Source organism: Pyrus communis, chromosome 3 (assembly GCF_041283825.1).
Source record: "Pyrus communis isolate YQ-2024b chromosome 3, ASM4128382v1, whole genome shotgun sequence".
In the NCBI taxonomy this organism is placed as follows: Eukaryota; Viridiplantae; Streptophyta; class Magnoliopsida; order Rosales; family Rosaceae; genus Pyrus; species Pyrus communis.
The window spans coordinates 29,940,979-29,965,284 of NC_142567.1; the positions used below are offsets into that span (position 1 = coordinate 29,940,979).

The 24,306-nt window shown below is 37.7% G+C and overlaps 3 protein-coding genes across 3 annotated transcripts; all 3 read right to left on the bottom strand.

The window, feature by feature from the left end:
• On the bottom strand, window positions 1-4,928 carry LOC137715519 (putative CoA ligase CCL12). Its single transcript, XM_068454868.2, has 14 exons — window positions 4,547-4,928; window positions 3,921-4,050; window positions 3,576-3,838; window positions 3,164-3,365; window positions 2,834-2,874; window positions 2,538-2,666; window positions 2,331-2,404; window positions 2,013-2,233; window positions 1,788-1,882; window positions 1,492-1,708; window positions 1,166-1,291; window positions 917-1,015; window positions 574-780; window positions 1-408 (listed from the first exon to the last, which is right to left on the bottom strand). The coding sequence occupies exons 1-14, from the start codon at window positions 4,813-4,815 to the stop codon at window positions 295-297; spliced, it is 2,187 nt and encodes a 728-aa protein (XP_068310969.2). The 5' UTR covers window positions 4,816-4,928; the 3' UTR covers window positions 1-294.
• Window positions 4,929-10,222: 5,294 nt separating this feature from the next.
• LOC137715276 (putative CoA ligase CCL12) lies at window positions 10,223-15,114 on the bottom strand. The gene is made up of 14 exons (XM_068454541.2): window positions 14,753-15,114; window positions 14,124-14,253; window positions 13,779-14,041; window positions 13,367-13,568; window positions 13,009-13,049; window positions 12,714-12,842; window positions 12,507-12,580; window positions 12,189-12,409; window positions 11,968-12,062; window positions 11,673-11,889; window positions 11,329-11,454; window positions 11,094-11,192; window positions 10,754-10,960; window positions 10,223-10,592 (listed from the first exon to the last, which is right to left on the bottom strand). Exons 1-14 carry the CDS (start codon window positions 15,019-15,021, stop codon window positions 10,479-10,481), a joined length of 2,187 nt encoding a protein of 728 aa, XP_068310642.2. The 5' UTR covers window positions 15,022-15,114; the 3' UTR covers window positions 10,223-10,478.
• A 7,654-nt stretch (window positions 15,115-22,768) lies between these two features.
• Window positions 22,769-24,222, bottom strand: LOC137716618 (constitutive photomorphogenesis protein 10-like; the record flags this gene model as incomplete). Its single annotated transcript, XM_088690425.1, has 4 exons — window positions 22,769-23,113; window positions 23,410-23,557; window positions 23,644-23,717; window positions 24,171-24,222. Coding segments are annotated over 4 exons (372 nt in total), but the record flags the coding sequence as incomplete, so codon positions are not given.
• Window positions 24,223-24,306: the final 84 nt, after the last annotated feature.

Here is a 24,306-nt window from a genome sequence, read left to right on the forward strand (position 1 = left end):
TAAACAAAATTAAAGACACTAAAATTGATAGGCAATGAAGCCATAAGCCATTACATGGGATGACTGACCAAGAATACTCTCTGAAATCACCTCTGAAAAATCTTTCAACGTGAGACCCCCGATATATAATTTTTTTTGTAATCAATTTAGAATGTTGCCAAGTGACCATTATTAAACAGAAACACTTCTAGCAAACTGAAATTTACAGTGTAATGCTAACCGAAAACTTGGCCTATTCACCCATAAAAAGGGAGGTGGACTCTGTTGGCTGACAGTCGAGTCTGCTGGGCGCTGCTACATTCTGCTCCGAACAGAGAGCTCATGCTTAACTTGGTCCCTCAAAACTCTTCTTAGTAACTTGTTGGAGGCTGTTCGAGGAAATTCTGGTATAATCTTGACCAAGCTCACCTGTCCAGTCCATTAAAATGTTTGGAAACTTCAGAACATTCAGAGGAAAAAAAAAAACAGCTAAAAATGCCGTGAACATGCTTTGGTTTCTGAAGCAGCAACAAAGAAACACATGCAAACTGTCACGGGACATGTTTTTGTTTTGAAAATTATTAGAAGTCAAACCTTAAACAAAGGGTTAAGGTTGCTTTGAATGGCTTTTGAGAATTTCTTCTTTAGCTCGTCTGGTTCGGAGTCGTATCCCTTCTTTAATACGACATATATAACCAACTGTTCAGGACCACCACTCTTGGGTGCAACACTGACTGCAGCTGTCTCCAAGATGCTTTCATCAGCCCGGTCACAGACGCGCTCGATTTCAACAGAACTTGTCTGAAATTCAAGAAAGATCGAAGGCATTTAATGTTTCGAAAACGAGTCCGAGCATATCAGTTTAAATGTAAACAGATGATCAGGCAACAAAGCTTGCACTTGCTCATCAAATAAAGGGTGCTGGTGAATACTTTACCTTGATGCCACCGAGGTTCATGGTATCATCGGACCTGCCTTGAACAATCAAATAGCCTCCAACAGTTCTTTTAAGTATGTCTCCGTGTCTCCTAAGTTGCTGCCGATCATATGTCAAGTAATAGAAAAGATTCTTACTTTCATCACAGATCAATTGCGGTACCAAACATAATTTCAAAAGATTAGATAAGTTCACATTTAAGCATATGAAGAGGTTCAAGTATTGTAAGAAATGTAGTTCTGATCTTACCGTTCCATTATACATTGGCATTCCCTTGAAGTAAACTTTTTCATGATCAGCATTTAGCAGCCTGTCAGTCGCTCCCATTAATAGCGGGAACAAACCCACTTCCCCAACACAAGCTTGCTCCTCTGGCTGTATGATCAAGCAGATCAAAGATATTGACATACAATATAGTCTAATAATATAAATGAGTTGACTTTGTTCCTTGATGTTTGTTCTTATTATTTTTTCCCGCCTGTCACCCATCGTTCAGGACTCGCATGATGTAAACGAGTGACAGGTAGGTTAAAGGAATTGAACCACAATTAGAAACCAGCTAGTCATGTGCTTACATAAGGAATTCCATGTTCATCAAATACGACAAAGCCTGTTGTCATCGACTTTGTGCTAAATGCTCCAAAAGCTTGTGGCTGCAGCCAACTTCCCATGATGTAGGACGAAGCAAGTTCTGTGCCCCCACAACATTCAATGATGGGTCCATAGTAAGCACGGGAAGCGAGCCAAAGGTCGTCATCAACACTAGACGCTTCACCAGTGGAACAAAATGATCTGCACAAACTGGTGTTTTAAGTCCATATTCTCGGTCTCATGTTAATAAATCGTTCTGAAGTTTAAATAAAAAGATTACCTTATCTTTGTCCAGTCTAGGCCTTTCATACACTGTGTACTCTTCCAAGCCTTTACTAAGCTAGGAACTGTGCCCAATATAGTTACTCCGGCATCCTGAACAGATACAATAGAGGAAAGTAAGAAGGCATTCAATAGCATGGTACTCGTAGGTAGTTACTAGTTATAATACATGATGTTCTTGCACTGTTTATATGAACTTTGAGCAAAAGTATATAGGTTTCACCTGAACAAATTTTCCAAAGCCACGACCGAGAGGAGACCCATGATACAGAGCAAGAGTTGAACCAGTCAGAAAGCACGAGTAGAGTAAGATTGGACCCATAACCCATCCCAAATTTGTTGGCCAGCAGAAGACATCCCCAACTTGATTATCATTGTGAGCCCATGAATCAGCAACAGCTCTAATTGGTGAAAGTTGTGTCCATGGAATAGCTTTCGGGTCTCCTGATAAACACCAAAATATAGACCGAAGATCAAAAGATGAAAATGTGTTACAAAGTAGAGCTAACCATCAAAGTTTTTTTAAAAGCAATTTCTTTACCTGTGGTTCCAGATGAAAAGAGAATATTAGTCACGGAGTCGACTGGCTGATAGACTGGAGAGTAGTAGTTCTTTCTGCAAAGAAGAGAATAGCGTTAAATGGATATACAAATTGGTTTGAAACTATATTGATTGAGAAACAAGATAAGTCTCTCATTGCATAACAAAGTCTAATTGGCCCGATCAATATCGCTGGTATACTCATTACCTTGGAAGGTGATCGACACGAGAAAGAAAATCATGCCAGGATAGATCCTGTTCTCTTAACTGAATGCCTACATTGCTCCCAATTGCTGGAAGCACAATAGCTAAATGTGGAGCGGCCTCTGCAACTCGACTGCATGGAAAGAAAAATCATATCCATGAACATGAACATGCAACATTTTACAGATGTAACAGTTAAACTAGCATTTATATTTATAATTAACACTTTGACATCTCAATCTCTAAAAGAGCGGAAGAGATGTTAGCATCTAGCATTATTTATAAGGAAGCAGTATCTACCTGTAGAGAGGAAACTTTCGGCCTCCTCTTAGTATGAAATCCTGAATACAATGTGAAAGTAGAAATCATTTGCTAGAAAAAGAGCCATAAATACACACTGCAAAATATTAAATCCAGAGAGAATTGAAAATTATAGTTTGAAAACACACTCTTAGTATGAAATCCTGTATCCTGAAATTTCAGCACTTTCAAGGCTTTTAAGTCAAGCAGATATGTTACTGAAATTTGCTGGCATGAGAATTCATCAGGATACTTTAGCAAGTAAAAAATTCCTAGCAGAGAATAATCAGGGCGATCCAGTGCATTTAGCCACCAGTCATGGAAACTCACCTGGGTAAAGACACCCTTTGCTTTAGACACGCGTAGACGAGTTGCAATTTCATTTACAGCAAAACTGTCTGCTATTGATACAACAACAAATCCTGCTAGTACAATTGCTAAATATATGATAACCGAATTGACATTCATTGGCATGTCGATAGCAATTGCATCACCCTTTGAAAAGGTTGCATCCAGTGCATTAGCCACCAACCTGTCAATTATGTCGTAGACAACATCAAAAAAGGAGGAAAACTAAAGACATCGTGTATACAAAGGGAATAAAGCTCCGGCAACATTACAAGCAGAACAATGGAAAAGTTCAGCAAAGATGAAATCAAAAGGCTTAATCAATTGTGAAAGCAGAAATTGCACTGATCTGAAGCATATGCCACTGTGCTAAGGAAATCAAATAGAAGCATACATTACTTGTTCCCGAAGTTCCTTTAATGTCATACGATTAACAGAAGAATCATCGTCGCAACCTTCATCCCTCCACACAACAGCCAAACCATCATCCTCTTTTCTTGGGTGGCTGGTGGGTAGCAAACAACATTCAGCAATATTCAAAACTGAATGTGGAAGCCAAGATCCACCGCGTTTTGATTTGTCAGTCCTATCCAAAATACACTTTGGGACTTTTCGAAAGGAAACCGAGAGCTCTTTTAGAACAAGTGACCAGTAAGCCTAGAACAATAACAGCACAGCTCGTTCAATAAAAAACATGCAGCAAGCCTGCCAGAACTCAAGGATACGAATGAGTAGTTACCTCTGGATTCTGAACAGAGAATTCCTGGAAGAGTGTGTAACTTGTTATGGGATCCTTATATGATGTTCCTAAAAGCTCTGGACCGTGCTTTTCCATCAATCGCCCCAAGTTTGTTTGTCGCGACTGGTATCTGAAAATAGAGAAGAACAGGGTTCAGTTAGGATTTAGAAACAAAATTAAAAAGTAGAAGCAAGAAGACATTCCATGTCTGCAGAATTATTTCTCCAAGATCCACACATTAATGATATACATACAAGCGTCATATATTTGAATTAATCGAAGGTTACCTCTTATATCCTCGATATTAATATGTGGATTAACTCAATGACATGTTTTAATTTTGGAAACTGTTATTAGCATTTTAAAAGTCTCATAAATCTCATTCTAATTTAATTTAGAGTACAAAATAAGAATTTAGAAATGTCAATAACAATCTCTTTAATTTTATAGATTTCAGATTTCATTCCTCACATGCCAAGTTAAAAAGAACGTGGGACTCTCCATGGAAAGTACAAAAACGAAAATTTTCTGTACACATGTCAAATTGTGATTGACAGGTAAGCAAGCCACGTATCTTTTATTAAACAATGAAACAGAGAAAGAAAAGGCAAAAGAAAGTGAATTACAGAGAAGGGAACCAGTAGAGAGGAGGGCCTTTGGTGGAGGCATCCCAATTGGCATAGACTGAGTAGTAGATCAACTGGTGCAGCTCATGAGGGTGTGATGGTTTCAGCAATCTCTCAGCCACTATCTGCCGCCATATCTCTTTTGGGTCCGTTGTGTTCGTGCGGGAGATTGTATTTTTTAGGACTGTTTCGAAATCCTTGGCCTCTTCAACGTCTAGCCCTGCCTGAACGAAGTCCTCCGCTCCCACCTCACTTATGTTCTTCACCATCTCCCTCTCTCTCTCTCTCTCTCTCTCTCTCTCTCTCTCTCTCTCTCTCTCTCTCTCTCTCTCTCCCCGTGGTTTTTTGCAGGTTTTTGCATGTATTAAAAGGACGATTTGTGTGGTGTGCCTAATTTAAGGAGTAGGTGAGAGATGTGAAAACAGTCGACTCACGTGCTGATCATATGGTCGTCACTAGCTTCGGACTACGGTAACTAACAACTAAAAGAAAAACTAGTTAAATTAGTAGTTGATGACTTCTTGAATTGGGTCATGAGTTTTCTTTATTAATTTGATTAAATTAATCTCCTTAAAAAAAATTGATTATATTAATGATTGTCTATTTGTGGTTTATCAAATATTTTTCTTTACACAAGTTATAAACATACGATCTCGGATTCCTTTCAGATTACAATTTTACTATCTTATTTTTCGACGAAGATTTTGTTTTGGCTTTTTAGTCAAAATAGTTTTTAGAATTTGCATAACTTATCATTTTAATTTTTAAAATTTAAAATTAATATAAATAGTCTCTGAGTTTGTCTATCATTAATCATTTTGATTATTCATGAAAAATCTTCATTAAATAAGGCTAAAATGACACAAATACGTTCAATTTCTATTAAATCATTTGGCATATTGTTTATTAAATTGATGCTATTTTTGTTAATTTGATCGTAATATAATTTTTTATAGAATGATCAAAATAATTAATAATGGATAAACTCATGAACTACTTCTATTAGTTTCAAAATCTCAAGAACAAAAGTAATGAGTTATTCAAATTTCAGTCTATTGGTTTTAACACACATAATCCACCATTTATAAAAATGACACATGATGTACCACTTCCTGTGATGATCACACTGAAAAATCTCTCCTAGAAGATAGGCTTTAGCCTATACCATGTCAAGCAGAAAATATGAAAGCTATCAGTACAATGTGCTTTACAACAGAGAATCTCTCCAAAAAATTTAACTCAAAAAATTGTTATGCAATTTTTCACTTTACGAGAAACCTCTCACACATAAAAGATATTTTTTTTTTTCTTGACAATATATTTTCAGTTTGAATAAATAGCATTATTTCAATACCGACTGATTATCTATTTAAATCTTTGTCGACTATGTGAGTTATTACCAAAGTTATTTAACATTCGACACATTGAAAATCAAATTTAATATTGAACTTCGCAAAACTAGCAACTTTGTCTTCAAGTTCTAAAACTCGAAGACCAAAACGTGTTTATTTCTCAAACGCAGTCAACATAAGCTTTGTGGCTGTTGAAGATAAGGAAAAGGGGTGGTGCCGGTGGAGGAAGGGAAAGTCCGCATCCCTAGGCCATCTTTTGTTTGTTTAGTTTTTTATTTTTTATTTTTTTAATATTTATGTGGGTCATATTGACATGTGATGTTAATCACTGTTCACGTGAATGTTCCGTCATCAGCTGACTTCACAGCTAATTTAACGAATTTATGAGACTATCCCAAAACTAAGATTTGAGGTGTGACTCTGAAATGAAAAAACATCATATACCAAATATTGAAAACTATGAAACTTTAAGGTAATAAACTGAGATTAACCCATTTTATTTTAAGAAAATGCAAAAACTAAATTTTTAGAACATCACTTGTAGATCACATGTGACAGTCCATTGTTGAACTTATTTTTTTAATAATTAAAAAAAAAAATTTAGTCATCAATCACCATATTATGTGATTTACAGAATATGATCTAGAAATTTAGTATCTTTAGCATTTCCCTTAATATATGTTTTATTTTCCCTTTTACTTCATAAGTCTCTCTTTCTTCTTTCATCGCGAGAGAGAGAGGGGTCACGGGATCGGGGCGGGAGAGCCAGATGGAGAGGGGAAGTGCATGGATTTGTCCAAACCAGCACCATTTCCTGAAATGTTCGAAAGGTCAAACCTACGATTACGGTCTTACAAGAAACTCAAAAATCCAGGCAGCATGTACCATCTAACTTTGGAGATCAGCATACCCTAAACCCTACTCAACGATGAATCGACAGAAAATTCTGCTGGTACATTTACTCGGTATCATCCCTTCAGGAACATAACACGCTAGCTCGTAGTATTCGGTTCATATTTCATAACACAACATCCTTCCTGACTATTTGCAACGATGTAAGAAGATCCTTTGTAAAATCACTTAGCAAACCGCAACGTCCACCCAGAAGCAAGCTCATCGTGTTTATCTTCCAAGTACAAACGGGAAATGCTGAGGACAAGCGGATTGTCTGCTCAAATATGAATTCAGTCAGTACAAAAAGGCACACAAATACCAATGCTTCTAAAGGGTACTAGCTACAGGAATATGATGTTTAGGAATATTTTGCTATCTTATACCAAACTCAACTCATACCTTGTTAAACAAAATGAGCATTGCTACGTTCTTACATCGTGTTTTACACAAGACATGTATACCATTTTTCAATTTTTCTTGGCTTTTTAGCCAAAATCATTCATATGAGATTAACGCAACTCTTTATTTTGATCTATGAGATTTAAAATCAATAAAAATGGTCTCCAAGACTGCCCCAACGTCAATCATTCTGGTTCTTTCTTTCCTTATTACTCAGTTATCAACATAGATATTAGCTGCTAAAATAACAAACATAAATAAACCGAAAGCCATTGGAAAATCATATACAGTTAATAGTTTATTCACCTCCGCTCGAGACATAAACAAAATCAGTAATGTAATACCATCCGAAAATCATGAAAAAGAATTCTGATGGGTTCCCACACACTCATCTTCCAAAACACAACTACAGATTTGATTCTAACTAAAACCTACAGTCTGCAGTAAGTCTGAAAAACATGACACCCAGGACAGAACAACAAAAGAAACAAACCAAGAGATGCAACTGTAGAATGTGTTCAGTTATCTAAAAAACGAAAACTGAGATGGGAAACCAGAAATTGATCACTACAGTCTACACCATACCAAAAGACCACCACTTTTAAACCCAAAACTCCAAACTGAAGCAAAACACTAACAAATCAAGCTTAACCCAGAAACAAACCCAATTCTCTAAAGAGAAAATTGAGCTGGGAAACCACAAATTCATCACTAAACCGTACCAAAAGACTATCAATTACAGAGCCAAAATCCACACACAAGAACAAAATCAACATATTAAACTCAACCTAGGAAAATAAAACTAATAAAATTCTTGCCAAAATTCATAAAACATAAAATAAAAAAGGAAGTGTTATTGGCAATTTAAAAATCTCATTCTACACTTCTTATAATTGTATTTTTTATTTTTTAATATAGAAAATTTAGAATGTAAAATAAGATTTTTGAAATACTAATAATAATTCTCAATAATTAAAAAAAAAATCATTTTTTTGGAGGTAGTGAAAGAAGCCGGCGGCCAAAAGCGGCTGCGACTCAATGGTAAAGATAGCCGCCCTTGACCCAGCGTAGCAGTAGGGAGTGGGTCCATGTTAATTTATTATTTATCCCGTAGAAAATAGAAAAAGGAAGAAAGAAAATGAAAAAATGTCATCCCACCTACCACGCATGTTCCACACCCTCTACTTTTCTGAAATTTCAGCTCACATGACTAACCAAAACAATATCAAATCGACGAGAGATTTTTCAATGATTAGAATAAAAGATAGTGTATTATATATCATACTATACAAAATACTAAAATATGTGTTTAAAAATTTTAATAATTTAAAAAATAAAAATTTTCAATATTTATATAAAAACACGTGGTGTACTACTCATATTATCACACGTGGTGTACTACTCGTATTCCGATGGTAATGAAAAAAATTTCCAAGTCGTCTCACTACGGATGATCACCGTGTAAAATTAAGATATATAACCCTTCACGCTTTGCTACTTCTTTACTTGAATTGCACAATAATTTTCAGTTTTTCAACTTTCAAATACTCCATCAAAGCCTTTTGCCAAGAAGAGAAAATGGCTTTGGTCGGAGAGGCTTTGCTATCCGGATCAATCCAGGTGCTGTGCGACAAGATTGCCTCCGGAGAGTTCATGGACTTCTTCCGGGCAACAAGACTCAATCATTCACTCATGATAGACTGAAGGTGACGTTGATGACCCTCCATGCAGTGCTCAACGATGCACAGGAGAAGCAGATTGTCAACCCTGCCGTCGGGATGTGGCTTGGCCAGCACAAACATGTTGTGTTCGATGCCGAGGACTTGGTGGATGAGATCGACACTGAAGCTTTGCGTTGCAAGGCGAAAGATCATACTAAGAAAACCCAGGTGTGGAACATCCTTTCTACATCTCTTAATCCTTTTAATTATAAAGGCTCGAATGATAGATTAGAAGATTTATTCAACAAGTTGGAACACCTTGCAAAACAAAAAAAATACCCTCGATCTTAGAGCAGGTGTTGGGGGCAAGGTTTCACAAACAACTCCCACAACTTCTGTTGTTGAGGACGGATTATGTACCTATGGGAGGGATAAGGATAAAGAAAAGTTAAAAATAATACTGTTGCTATGTGACCATAAAATAAAAGTAGCAGTAATTTTTCTGTGGTCCCTATAGTCCGAATGGGCGGGGTTGGTAAGACAACTCTTGCTCAACTCCTTCACAATGAACCAATGATGAACAAGTTAAAGAGCATTTTGATACAAATGCTTGGGTTTATGTTTCCGAATATGAGGCTTTGATGGTGATTAAGTCCCTTTATAGAGGAAATCACTAAAAACCTTGTGATATTTTGGAGATGAATTCCCTTGAACTTCAACTAAGGGATCAATTGAGGGGAAATAGAACTTACTTGTCCTGGATGACCTTTGGAATGAAAACTATGGTGATTGGGATCGGCTACAAACTCTTTTCACGTATGGAGCAAATGAAAGTAAGGTCATTGTAACAACAAGGAGTAGACATGTAGCATCCATCGTGTACAATACTATTCCTATTCACGCAGTTCCTGCCGGGACAGGGACCTCTAGACCTCAGCTCTTGTCGACTGCTATATAAATATTGAATGTATGTGGGACTTCATCGGTCCAGAGAGAAAACTATTGAACTGAAAAAGGTAGGATTATCAAAGGGCAAACGATGTTAGCTTACCCCCACCACTCAGGTACTTATGTATATATATAACACCACTTGCCATTAGTTCTGTTAATTTACTCTTAGCCACATTGGTGATGCACTGCAAATAATGAGCAATGGACGGTACAAGAGCAGTGAGCATCGAGTGGCTGCCAATGCAAGCAACAATAGGGTTTCAGTTCCCATATTTGTCCCACCAAGGCCTACGGAAATATTCTCTCCGCTGCTGGAAGTGCTTGTGAGTGGGGAGAAACCAGTGTATAAGCAAGTTCTGTATTCTGATTATGTCTAGCATTTCTTTGCCAAGCCCCATGATGGGAAGAGAACGATTGAGTTTGCCAAAATATAAACATCATGCACTACGTACGAAAATGTTCTCAGGTAGTAAGAAATGTGATCAGTAATGACCATTAAGGCCAAGCTCAATAGCAAATGAGATATGTAACACCAAATAAACAAAATTAAATACACTAAAATTGAAACCATAAGCCACTACATGGAATGACCGACCAAGAATACTCTCTGCTTTCATAACGAAATTACCGTATCATAGCTGTTATTAAACTGACACGTGAGTCTGCTGCACGCTGCTACATTCTGCTCCGAACAGAGAGCTCATGCTTCATTTGGTCCCTCAAAACTCTTCTTAGTAACTTGTTGGAGGCTGTTCGAGGAAACTCTGCTACAATCTTGACCAAGCTCACCTGTACAATCCATTAAAATCTTTGAAAACTTCAGAACCTTCACAGACAAAAAAAAACAGCTAAAATGCCATGAACATGCTTTGGTTTCTGAAGCAGCAACGATGAAACACAAGCGATCTGACGGGACATGTTTTTGTTTTGAAAATTATTAGAAGACAAACCTTAAATAGAGGGTTAAGGTTGCCTTGAATGGCTTTTGAGAATTTCTTCTTTAGCTCATCTGGTTTGGAGTCGTATCCCTTCTTTAATACGACATATATAACCAACTGTTCAGGACCGCCACTCATGGGTGCAACGGTGACTGCAGCTGTCTCCAAGATGCTTTCATCAGCCTGGTCACAGACGCGCTCAATTTCAACAGAACTTGTCTGAAATTCAAGAAAGATCAATGCTCATTAATGTTTCGAAAACAAGTCCGAGCATATTAGTTTAAAGGTAAACAGATGATCAGGCAGCCAAAGCACTCGCTCATCAAATAAAGGGTGCAGGTGAATACTTTACCTTGATGCCGCCGAGGTTCATGGTATCATCGGACCTGCCTTGAACAATTAAATAGCCTCCAATAGTTCTTTTAAGTATGTCTCCATGTCTCCTAAGTTGCTGCCAATCATATGTCAAGTAATAGAAAAGATTCTTACTTTCATCACAGATCAATGGCATTGCCAAACATCAATAAGTTCACATTTAAGCATATGAAGAGGTTCAAATATTGTAAGAAATGCAGTTCTAATCTTACCGTTCCACTGTACATTGGCATTCCCTTGAAGTAAACTTTTTCATGATCAGCATTTAGCAGCCTGTCAGTCGCTCCCATTAATAGCGGGAACAAACCCACTTCCCCGACACAAGCTTGCTCCTCTGGCTGTATGATCAAGGAGATCAAAGATATTGACATACAATATAGTCTAATAATATAAATGAGTGGACTTTATTCCTTGATGTTTGTTCTCATTATTTTTTCCCGCCTGTCACCCGTCATTCAAGAAAAACATATCCCCGGGACTAGCATGATGTAAACGAGTGACGGGTAGGTTAAAGGAATTGAACCACAATTAGAAAACAAGCTAGTCATGTACTTACATAAGGAATTCCATGTTCATCAAAGATGACAAAGCCTACTGTCATCGACTTTGTGCTAAATGCTCCAAAAGCTTGTGGCTGCAGCAGACTTCCCATGATGTAGGACGAAGCAAGCTCTGTGCCCCCACAATTTTCAAGGATGGGTCTGTAGTAAGCACGGGAAGTGAGCCAAAGGTCATCATCAACGCTAGACGCTTCACCAGCAGAACAAAATGATCTGGAGAAACCAATGTTTAAGTCCATATTCTCGGTCTCATGTTAATAAATCGTTCTGAAGTTTAAATAGAAATATTACCTTATCTTTGTCCAGTCTAGGCCTTTCATACACCGTGTACTCTTCCAAGTTTTTACTAAGCTAGGAACTGTGCCCAATATAGTGACTCCGGCATCCTGACCAGATACAATAGACGAAAGGAGGCATTCGATAGGATGGTACTCATACGTAGTTACTAGTTATAATACATTAAGTTTTTGCACTTTTTATATGAACTTTGAGCAAAAGTATGTAAGTTTCACCTGAACAAATTTTCCGAAGCCACGACCGAGAGGAGATCCATGGTACAGAGCAAGAGTTGTACCAGTTAGAAAGCACGAGTAGAGTAAGATTGTACCCAAAACCCATCCCAAATTTGTTGGCCAGCAGAAGACATCCCCAACTTGATTATCCATGTGAGCCCATGAATCAGCAGCACCTCTAATTGGTGACAGTTGTGTCCATGGAATAGCTTTCGGATCTCCTGATAAACACCAAAATATGAACTGAAGATCAAAAGATGAAAATGTGTTACAAAGTAGAGCTAACCATAAAAGTTTTCTTTGAAGCAATTTCTTTACCTGTGGTTCCAGATGAAAAGAGAATATTAGTCACGGAGTCGACTGGCCGATAGACTGGAGAGTAGTAGTTCTTTCTGCAAAGAAGATAATAGCGTTACATGGATATACAAATTGGTTTGAAAGTACATTGATTGAGAAACAAGATAAGTCTCTCATTGCATAACAAAGTCTAATTGGCCAGATCAATATCGCTGGTATACTAATTACCTTGGAAGGTGATCGACACGAGAAAGAAAATCATGCCACGATAGATCCTGTTCTCTCAATTGAATGCCTACATTGCTCCCAATTGCTGGAAGTACAATAGCTAAATGTGGAGCGGCCTCTGCAACTCGACTGAATGGAAAGAAAAATCATATCCACGAACATGAACATACAACATTTCACAGATGCAACAGTTAAACTAGCATTTATATGTATAATTAACACTTCGACATTTCAACCTCTGAAAGAGCAGAGAGATGTTAGCATCTAGCATTATTTATAAGGAAGCAGTATCTACCTGTAGAGAGGAAACTTCGGACCTCCTCTTAGTATGAAATCCTGAATACAAAGTGAAAGTAGAAATCATTTACTAGAAAAAGAGCCATAAAAACACACTGCAAAATATGAAATCCAGAGAGAATTGAAAATTATATTTTGAAAACACACTCTTGGTATGAAATTCTGTATCCTGAATTTTCAGCACTTTCAAGGCTTTTTAGTCAAGTAAGTGGATTATTCAAAATTTAATCAAGCAGATATGTTATTGAAAATAGCTGACATGAGAATTCATCAGGATACTTTAGCAAGTAAAAAATTCCTAGCAGAGAATAATCAGTGCAATCCAGTGCATTTAGCCACCAGTCACGGAAACTCACCTGGGTAAAGATGGCCTTTGCTTTAGACACGCGTAGACGAGTTGCAATTTCATTTGCAGCAAAACTGTCTGCTATTGATACAACAACAAATCCTGCTAGTACAATTGCTAAATATATGATAACCGCATTGACATTCATTGGCATGTCGATAGCAATTGCATCACCCTTTGAAAAGGTTGCATCCAGTGCATTAGCCACCAACCTGTCAATTATGTCGTGGACAACATCAAAAAAGGAGGAAAACCAAAGACACTGTGTATGCAAAGGGAATAAAGCTCCGGCAACATTACAAGCAGAATGATGGAAAAGTTGAGAAAAGATGAAATCAAAAGGCTTAAACAATTGTCAAAGCAGAAATTGCACTGATCTGAAGCATATGCCACTGTGCTGAGGAAATCAAATAGGAGCATACATTACTTGTTCCCGAAGCTCCTTTAATGTCATACGATTAACAAAAGAATCATCGTCGCAAACTTCATCCCTCCATACAACAGCCAAACCATCATCGTCTTTTCTTGGGTGTCTGGTGGGTAGCAAACAACATTCAGCAATATTCAAAACTGAATGTGGAAGCCAAGATCCACCGCGTTTTGATTTGTCAGTCCTATCCAAAATACACTTTGGGACTTTTCGAAATGAAACCGAGAGCTCTTTTAGAACAAGTGACCAGTAAGCCTAGAACAATAACAGCACAGCTCGTTCAATAAAAAACATGCAGCAAGCCTGCCAGAACTCAAGGATACGAATGGGTAGTTACCTCTGGATTCTGAACAGAGAATTCCTGGAAGAGTGTGTAACTTGTTATGGGATCCTTATATGATGTTCCTAAAAGCTCTGGACCGTGCTTTTCCATCAATCGCCCCAAGTTTGTTTGTCGCGACTGGTATCTGAAAATAGAGAAGAACAGGGTTCAGTTAGGATATAGAAACAAAATTAAAAAGTAGAAGCAAGAAGACATTCCATGTCTGCAGAATTATTTCTCCAAGATCCACACATTAATGATATACATACAAGCGTCAAATATTTGAATTAATCAAAAGTTACCTCTTATATCCTCGATATTAATACGTGGATTTAATTTTAGAAACTGTTATTAACATTTCAAAAATCTTAAAAATCTCATTCTACACAACCTATTTTTCTTTCTAATTAAATTTAAGAATGCCAATAACAATCTCTTTAATTTTATAGATTTCAGATTTCATTCCTCACATGCCAAGTTAAAAAGAACGCGGGACTCTACACGGAAAACACAAAAACGAAAATTTTCTGCACGCACGTCGCATTGTGATTGGCAGGTAAGCAGACCACGTACCTTCCATTAAACAATGAAACAGAGAAAGAAAAGGCAAAAGAAAAGTGGGAGAGTGGAGAAAAGTGAGTTACAGAGAAGGGAACCAGTAGAGAGGAGGGCCTTTGGTGGAGGCATCCCAATTGGCATAGACTGAGTAGTAGATCAACTGGTGCAGCTCATGAGGGTGTGATGGTTTCAGCAATCTCTCAGCCACTATCTGCCGCCATATCTCTTTTGGGTCCGTTGTGTTCGTGCGGGAGATTGTATTTTTTAGGACTGTTCCGAAATCCTTGGCCTCTTCAACGTCTAGCCCTGCCTGAACAAAGTCCTCCACTCCCATCTCACTTATGTTCTTCACCATTTCTCTCTCTCTCTCTCTCTCTCTCTCTCTCTCTCTCTCTCTCTCTCTGGTTTTGCAGGGTTTTGCATGTGCTAAGGGACGATTTGTGTGGTGTGCCCGCCTCATCTAAGTAGGTGAGAAACGTGAAGACAGTGGACCCACGTGCTGATCATATCGTCGTCACTAGCTTCGGACTATGGTAACGACTAAAAGATAAACTAGCTAAATTAGTAGTCACTGACTTATTGAATTGGGTCATGAGTTTTCTTTATTAATTTGACTAAATTAATCTCCTTTTTAAAAAATTATTATATTAATGATTGTCCATATGTGGTATATCAATTTTTTTTTCTTTATACAAGTTATAAACACACAATCTCGGATTCCGTACAAGTGGCAACTTTACCATCTTATTTCTGGATGAAGATTTGGTTTTGACTTTTTAGCCAAAATAGTTCTTGATATTTATACAACTCATCATTTTGATATTTGAAATTTAAAATTAATATAAGTAGTCATTGAGTTTGTCTGCTCTCAATCACTTTGATCATTCATGACAAATTTCCTTTAAATAAAGTTAAAATGATAAAAATACGCTCAATTTCTATTAAATCATTTGGCTCATTGTTTATTAAATTGAGGGTATTTTTGTTATTTTGGTCGTAATATAATTTTTGATGAAATAATCAAAATAATTTATGGTTGACAAATTCAGGGATCACTTCTATTGATTTCAAATTTCAAAGATCAAAGTGATGAGTTATTTAAATCTTATAAACTATTTTAGCTAAAAGGCTTTTTGTTTTTATAAATCAAATGAAAGCTTATTCTATACACTTTTGTGGACAAAGTATGGATTGGCAAGATTCTAGATGTTGGATGAAGAAAGTTAAAATAATTTTGTTGTTGTTAAAAGATAATATTATAGTTTTTTATCATATTAATTATTATTATCTTTTAATGTGAATTATCTTGGTACTTTCTTCTACGGAATAAAAAAGATGCAAATTATGAGTTCATTTGGACATGCTTTTAAAATGATTGAAAGCGTTTTTGGTGAAAATGTTTTTAGAACCAATCTTTAGTAAAATGCAAGTAAATCCTAGAAAAGCACTTAAAATACTTCTTGAAAGAAGCACATAACTGGTGCTTCTTGCAAAAAGCACTTCAAGTGCTTTTAGAACTTAAAAAGATTTTTTCTAAAAGCGTTTTTAGTCATTTTAAAAGCACATTCAAACGAAGCCTATATCTCCAAGAAAGCAGTAGAGTTCAAATTGATTTGGGATGTCTAACGTGTTGACGTGTGGATTGGATCAATTTGGATTGGTTGACAAATTCAAGTGGTACGCTGCAAACCAATGGCGGAGCCAGAAATTTACAACGATGGGGTCAGAAACTTACCCTTGGCCAGTGACATCATCATCGGAGCACTGGGACACCTGCGTCTGGCCTGAGAGCAGGAGCTTCGATGACACCAAATTCGGAACCATGCCCATGTATTTGCTTCCCCCAGTAAATAGATCCCACCCACCCAAATTAGCATAGGAAAAAAGCACACTAACATAACTAGCTTCATTTGGCTTCACAAAACAACCCATCACATTCTCATGATTCAACATCATCTGCAAAAAAAAAAAAAAAAAAAAAAAACCGAATTCCCTTGCCCCTTGCTAAAACACTCATTTCTCCCAAACCCGTTTATAACGCTTGTCCATGAAACCACGTCCTTTCCCAGCATGCTTTCAAATAGCAAACCAGCATAACCCATATCCTCATTCTTCCCAAAGCAATCAATCATCGCATTCCACGCAACCACACATGGTTCAGACATTTCCTTAAACACTTTACGCGCATCGCACAACTTACCAAGCTTAGCATAGAAGCTCACAAATGAGGTCTGTATAAAAGGGTCGCACAAATTGTATGGAACCCATCGAGGAGTCCAAAGAATCCAAATCCCCACGCGACAACGACGAAGTGCCGGCCGATTCGATGCCCTAAACAGGGCAGGCTGAAAACGCAGGTCTAAAGATCTGGAGGCTGCCAAGCGATAGATTCACGGTGGTGGGAAGATTTAGCAAGGGGAGAAGAGGCACTGATGGAGTGATGGCTAACAAATGGAGCAATAGCTCTTTCTTCTTATTCTTCTTCTTATTTAGGGCTGTTAGCGTAAGGTTATTGGGGTCAAGGAATCCCATTGCCCCCACCGCTTCGCTAATACCGCAAATGGCTATTAAGTTGATGCTGAAATCTCCCTAACACTGCAGTGAACAATATTTTTGAGAATCACAAACTTCATAAAAAATAAATAAACAAACATCCCCCCAAAAATGTGGATTTGCATCCTTTTCGGATCCAAAGGATTGGAGTGCGCATATCAAATGATTCAGGCCATCCAAAGGATAGGAGTCATTGGATCAAATTTAAATAGCCTGAATCAGTTGATTTGTGGGCTCATATCCTTTGGATCCGGAGAGGATCCAAATCCAAAAAATGTGGTGGTGGTGACAGATTGATAAGTAGTCAAAAATAAATTTGAAACTTGATTAGACAAGGACCAGGATGGGTTTAAAGGTGATGGAATTATGATGATGAGATAAGGGGCCCATGTAGGTAGGCTTTTGGTCATTATGTGACCTGGATAGGCTTTCATTTTGTTGGAAAGTTATGGATAGTCATCTGGAAGATGGGAATGGATCCCCTCCTAAGCTTAGGAGGCTGAGCTTCCTGAGCAAATCACACGGGTAGTTGAATTTTGATCTAATAGTTATAAACAAATGATTCCTCTAAAAGTTATAATAATTGTAGCCATTGGATCAAAATCCAATGGCCCGTGTGATTTGCTCATGAGGGGATCCGTTCCCCTAGAAGATAGGTTTTAGCCTATGTCACGTGTCCATCTCCATTGACTGGGAGTTTGGGTTTCAGTTATCAAGCTGTGCCAAGCAGAAAATAAGAAAGCTATCAATACAAGGTGCTTTACAACAGAAAATCTTCAAAAAAATTAGGGTAAATATCAGTTTACTACCATTAAGTTTCGTGGTTTTCAACATTTAGTACATGAAATTTTTTTCGTCCTTGAGCCATACCTAAAGTGTTAATTTTGGGACAATCTCATACATCCGTTAATCTAGCCGTTAATTATCCATTTAACTGATGACGTGGTGCCTATGTTGACAATGACTAGACGCCACGTGTCATTAACGGGTCCACGTGGAAATTAAAAATTCAAAAAAAAAAATTCCCGCCCAAATTTAAAATTTTAAAATAATTATAAAAAAAAAAAAAAAACCAAACCCAAAACCTCCATCCTTTCCACTCTCGGATTTGCTTAAGCTCTCTTCCCCTCAGCTCCCTCTCATCTCTCAGCTTTCTTTCACCTCTAACTCTTTCTTGCTCTAACTATCTCCCTTTCTGCTTCACTACACCGTCAGCACCATCATCCCTTTCCGCCATTTTTCATGGTGAACAATATACGAACTGGCAATGCTGACCCTGGTTCAACTCTGGGACGAACTGGCTTCTCCTCCTCCGTCCACCATGGCTAATCCTCTTCTATCCGCCATGGCTTCTTGCAACGCCGCCCCTGGTACTAGCTCGTGGACCGGAGCGCATTGGCCCGACCCGATTCCCTCACCAGGGCTTACTTTCTCCGACACCGAAACACTAATTGAACTCGTCGTGTTGACCATGGTCATTGTCTTCATGTTCAAAGAGGGAAAAGAAACCTTGGCCTAGGTTCGAGCTTGGGTTTTCATAATTCGGGGTGGCCTGAGTTGTTCGTTGTGAAAAAATGGCGGAAAGGGATGGTGGTGCTCACGATGTAGTGAAGCAGAGAGAGAGAGAGTTAGAGTAAAAGAGAGTTAAAGGTGAAAGAGAGCCGAGAGATGAGAGGGAGCTAAGGTGAAGAGAGCTCGAGCAAATCCGAGAGTGAAGGGGATGGAGGTTCTGGGTTTGGTTTGGTTTGGTTTGGTTTTTTTTTTTTATTTTTTTTTATTTTAATATTTTAAATTTGGGCAGGAATTTTTTTTTAATGTTTAATTTCCATGTGGACCCCTTATTGACATGTAGCGTCCAGTCATTGTCCACATAGGCACCACATCATTAGTTAAAAGAAAACTTAATAGCCAGACTAACAGATATATGAGACTGTCCCAAAATTAACACTTTAGATATGACTCTGAGACGAAAAAAAACTTCATACACTAAATGTTGAAAACCACGAAACTTGAGGGTAGTAAACTGATATTTACCCAAAAAATTAACTCACAAAATTGCTATGCAAAAACTTTCGTTTTACAAGAAACCTCAAACATTTTGAAATTTTTATTTTTTTATTCCGACAACATACTTTTAGTTTAGATAAATAGTACTACTTTGAGATTGATTGATTATCTATTTAAGTCTTTGTCGGTGAAAAGTAAAGAGGTCATCTCATTAACTTTCTCGACAATGTGAAGTATTATCAAGTTACTTAACATTTGGTACACTGAAAGCTGAATTTGATATTAAACTTTGCAAAACTATTAGTCTTGTATTCAAACTTTAGAGTCCGAAAATCGATATGTATTTCTTCCTCGACAGCAGACACAAGATAAGCTTTATGGCTGTCGAAGATAAGCTCTTTGTGGCTGTCAAAGATAAGAAAAAGAGGTGGTGCAGGTGGAGGAGGCCACGGGTCCGCTGTCCCCAAAATAAATGTCTCCTTGGTGTCTGTTCGGTAATTTTGCGACACCTGTCCAACACTTAACAGAGAATTAACACTCAAGTCCCCTTAACAAACCTCCTCCTCTGTTATTTCTTTGTTTGCAACCACGGGTTAGAGCAAAACCACTTTTTTCAGTTTTCATTAACGATAACCGAAAAATTGATTGATGAAAAGATAAAACGAGTTTGAAATTGAAATTGAAATATTGAAAGATACAATGACTTGTTTTAACAAATTCGTTAAGATTAGCAGAGTGGACGTTCCTGGTGGCGTGTGCTCGCAGCTGCTGGGCGGAAGATATGGAGGATGAGTCTATCGGAATGGTTCTGGTACCAGTGGGTACCTCCATAAGAAAGGACTTAAACGTTCGAACCAAAAAAAAAAAAAAAGATTTAACAGTGGTAATTATCTGTTAAGTGTTGAACAGGTGACGTAATATTAAATATGAGACATGAATGAGACATATATTTTGGGGACAGCAGAACTGTGGCCGGTGGAGGAATGGGAAAGCCCGCCTCCCTAGGCCATTTTTTTGTTGGTTTAGTTTTTTAATTTTTAATTTTTTTAAATTGGTAATTTTTTAATATTTATGTGGATCATATTGACATGTGGTGCCCAATTCCTGTCCACTCCAACTCATACTTTGTTAAACAAAATGAGCATTGCTACGTTCTTGCATCGTGTTTTACACTAGACATGTATACCATTTTTCAATTTTTCTTGACTTTTGAGTCAAAATGATTTATATAAAATTGACATAACTATTTATTTTGATCCAAGATTTAAAATCAATAAAAGTAATCACTGTGACTGTCAACATTAAAAAAAATTCAAGATGCGGGAACTCCAACTCACCTCTGCCAGTTGGTATTCCGAACCAATGGCAAGTTAACAAAAGAAAAAAAAAGCACCAGCAAATTCTAATCGCCAAGGGGTCCATTGATTGTTTCTTATTGGAAGAAAGAATAGCAACTAGGGTTAGGTTAGGTTGCATGTTCACCGTACAAAAGATTTTAGGGTGATAGATAGTGTTGTCAATTCCCTTAATTCAAGGGATGTGTCTCTTGTTGTCAATTTCCTCAATTTGTCTTATTTGTCTTGTCAATTCCCTTAATTCAAGGGATGTGTCTTATTTGTTCTTTTTCGTTAGCTTTAGACGTAAATCAATGAGGGATAGGAAGTCTTGTTTTCTTCCCTCTAGCACATATATATTGCTATCTCTTGTACTTGATTGTCTTATGATGAATATACCATTCACAAAATTCAATATTTCTCCTGATTGGTTTTAGTTTTTCTGATTGGTACCTTGGTCCATTGATTGTTTCTCTTTATTGGTTTTAGTTTTTCTGATTGGTACCTGTTCAGCCAAGTGCGTCGGGGTTCAAGTCCCCTCTACACATCGAGGCCATGGCACTACATCACGGGATGTAAATGGTGGCTGATTTGGGGGCAGCTGCTGTGGAAGTGGAGAGTGATTCCACTCTAGCTTTGGCGGCGCTGCGACAAAAGGAGCAGGATTATTGTGTGTTTGGTCTAATATATTTCATGATGGCAAGGCTACGCTATAATGCAATTGTTCGTTGTGCTTGCGAGAGAGATGGGAGACCAACAAGGTTGCGCATAGGTTAGTTTCCGATATGTGTGTGTGTGTGTGTGTGTGTGATGACTTACGCATGACTTGACTTGAATTTGCGTAGAAACATTGCAGAGTCACTCGCAGCATAGGCGATCATCTTATTCATTAACAGCTCCAGAGGAAGATGCAGTGGAGAAACGGATGATACTTCTTTACCAAATTTTGATGGAGAATGGTTTGATGCAGGCCTTCATGTTTAGAAACTTTCTTGGTACGCAACAACTCTGAACCGTTGTAGTGCTTCACGTACGTCGCAGTAAAATTGCTAATCAGTTAGGGGTTCATGTTAGCTGGGAAAAGAGACACGTCAGTTAGGGTTCATCGTTCCTTTTTCACTCTCAACTCTCAAGACGAAGTCCGTTTCTCAAACAGAAGTTGCTCTCCACCACTCACCATCTGGACTAACAAGTTCGAAATCTTTGGATCAAAACACCTGGCACTCTCGAATCCCTGCCCGGAGAAGGACCTCAACTACTAGGCTCTCTTCAACAGCTATGCATCGTCGATTGTCTTGCGTTCCTGCTAGAAGAGGATTTGCCGCCTGTCTCTTTCTTTTCTGAGGATCACCAAAATGTTTGTGTCAGGATTTTGGCTCGTCAAAGTTAGTGTCCTTTCTTGTTTAGGATCATATTAGGAAAATTAAAGATGCACCGATTCTTCTCTTAAAAGGACTAGAAAGAATAAAAGTTTCCTTGTACAATTAGATTGGAAATCTTCCTTGTACAATTAGATTGGAAATCTTAGAAGATCATTGGAAAAAGGAAAGAAAGTGCACTTTCCTATTACATATAGAATAGGAAACTTAATTAGAGAATAGGCATGTAAACCACACCCTATACTTATATATAGGGTGTGGCAAGGCTAGGGAAAGCTTGCTGGAAAGCTAGAAACAAACGCTGGCAAGTGAGAAAAGCCAGAGACAGCCGAGAGGGACAAAGAGAGATTAGTTCTAGGGTTCTGCAAAAGTATGGTAACTCTATTATTAATCAAAGAAGCCGTTGTTTCTCTATCCAGAGAAATCACAACTGGACCTAGACAAAAGTTATACCAAACCAGTATAAATCTTGTGTGTTTTTAGTTATTCTCTAATTTGCTAAGTTTAGTGTATTTGCCAGATACATCAAAAAGCAAGATCCAAAGGAAAGTCAGAATTATAACAGTTTGTTCTTCTTTGAACAAGAGGCGTGCAGATAATATGAATGGAAAAGATTGAGCCAAGATAGTTCACATTCCTTGCAATTTTCATTGATGCAAATCAAAGTCGGAACTTTGAACCACTTTTTTTTAAAATCTTGTACTTAAAACTGCTTCTTCTCAACGTTCCTGCGTGACTTCTTCATAAGAAAGAGAGAGAAACAGGTGAATACGAAGGTCTTACAAGAAACTTACAATCCCGGCAGCATGCACCATGTAAACTTAGTAGAGCATCAAATCAAGCAATAGGGTTATATTACATATGATATTGATCTCATATGAAGGATATATTACAAGCATTTTCCTTTGAGCATGGTTTTCGGTTATTCAACGATCGGTCCACAAAAAATTCAGCTGGTACATTCATGCTTGGTATCAAACCCGTTGCGTACATAACACGCTAGCTCACAGTATTCAGTTCATAACATAACGTCCTTCCTGACTATTTGCAACGATATAAGAAGATCCCAGGTAAAATCACTTAGCAAATCGCAGCGTCCACTCAGAAGCAAGCTCATCATATTTAGCTTTATCTTCCAAGTACAAACGGGCAATGCTGGGGACAAGGGGATTATCTGCTCAGATGTGAATATCCATTCAATCAGTACAAAAAATACATCATGCTGCTCAGGGGTGCAAGCTAAGTTATTATTATGGTTGGGAATATTTTTCTCTGTTCCTACATCATTTTTCATACGAGACATGGATCCAACCTGTTATCAAATTTTTTTATTTGCGTGGAATTATGACAAAATTTCCCTTAAAAATACTTGCATAATTAAGATCGACGAAGTGATATACTACTTACATAATTAAGACCGACGAAGTGATATACCGAAGGTAAAATTGGAGGAAAGATATTAGAACTTACACGGATCAGGTCTTGTGAAGATGGATCGGATGGCTAGTAGCAACTTGGTTATTGTTAGAGCTGGACTCCAACTATCCTTTAACATTTCCAGGCTTAGATTGCCATTAGAATCAACATTGCAATGATAAATTCGAGTTGGGAATACAACCTACAAAACTGATCCTTAAAGTAAAATAAATAATGAAATAAGAGAGTAATAAACAGCACTATTTGGAGATTTATAGGACGCAATACCTTTGGAGGTTTAAACGGATAGTCACTCGGAAACGTAATGTCAAGGAAATATATGCCACCGTGGTAAGGTGTTCCTAGGAACGAGAACACAGAAGTGTGTCAAAGCTCGCTATGGCCAAGGAGAGGTTAGATCACTCAATCTACATAGTTATTAGCAGCTTACATAACAAACATAAACCGAAAAGCCGGTCAAAATCATATCCAGTGGATAATTTATTCAATTCCATTCAAAACATAAACCATATCAGTAATGTAATACTACCCAAAACCATAAAAGAGCAGAAAACGGCATTCTTACATGAAAAATGAAGAACTGATGGGTTCCCACAGCATTCAACTTTCACAAGACACAAAAATTACAAATTTGGTTCTAAGATAAAACCTATTGTCCGCAAATTTAAGTTTTTCTGACATCCATGCCACAAGACATCCAAAAATAAACCTCAGTAATCGACCTTAAATCTTAACCAAAACTAGTCATTCAATATATCAAATTGAAGCCCAACGAACAAGGAATGGGAATATACCTTTGGTTTCCTCAACCGCGGCCGGAGTTGGCCGGAAAATGGCCTGGAAGGTACGGGTTCAACAAAATCAAGTGATTCAAAAACAAAAACCGTACTTCAAAACGAGACGAACAAATTGGTACCCTCCTTGACCGCT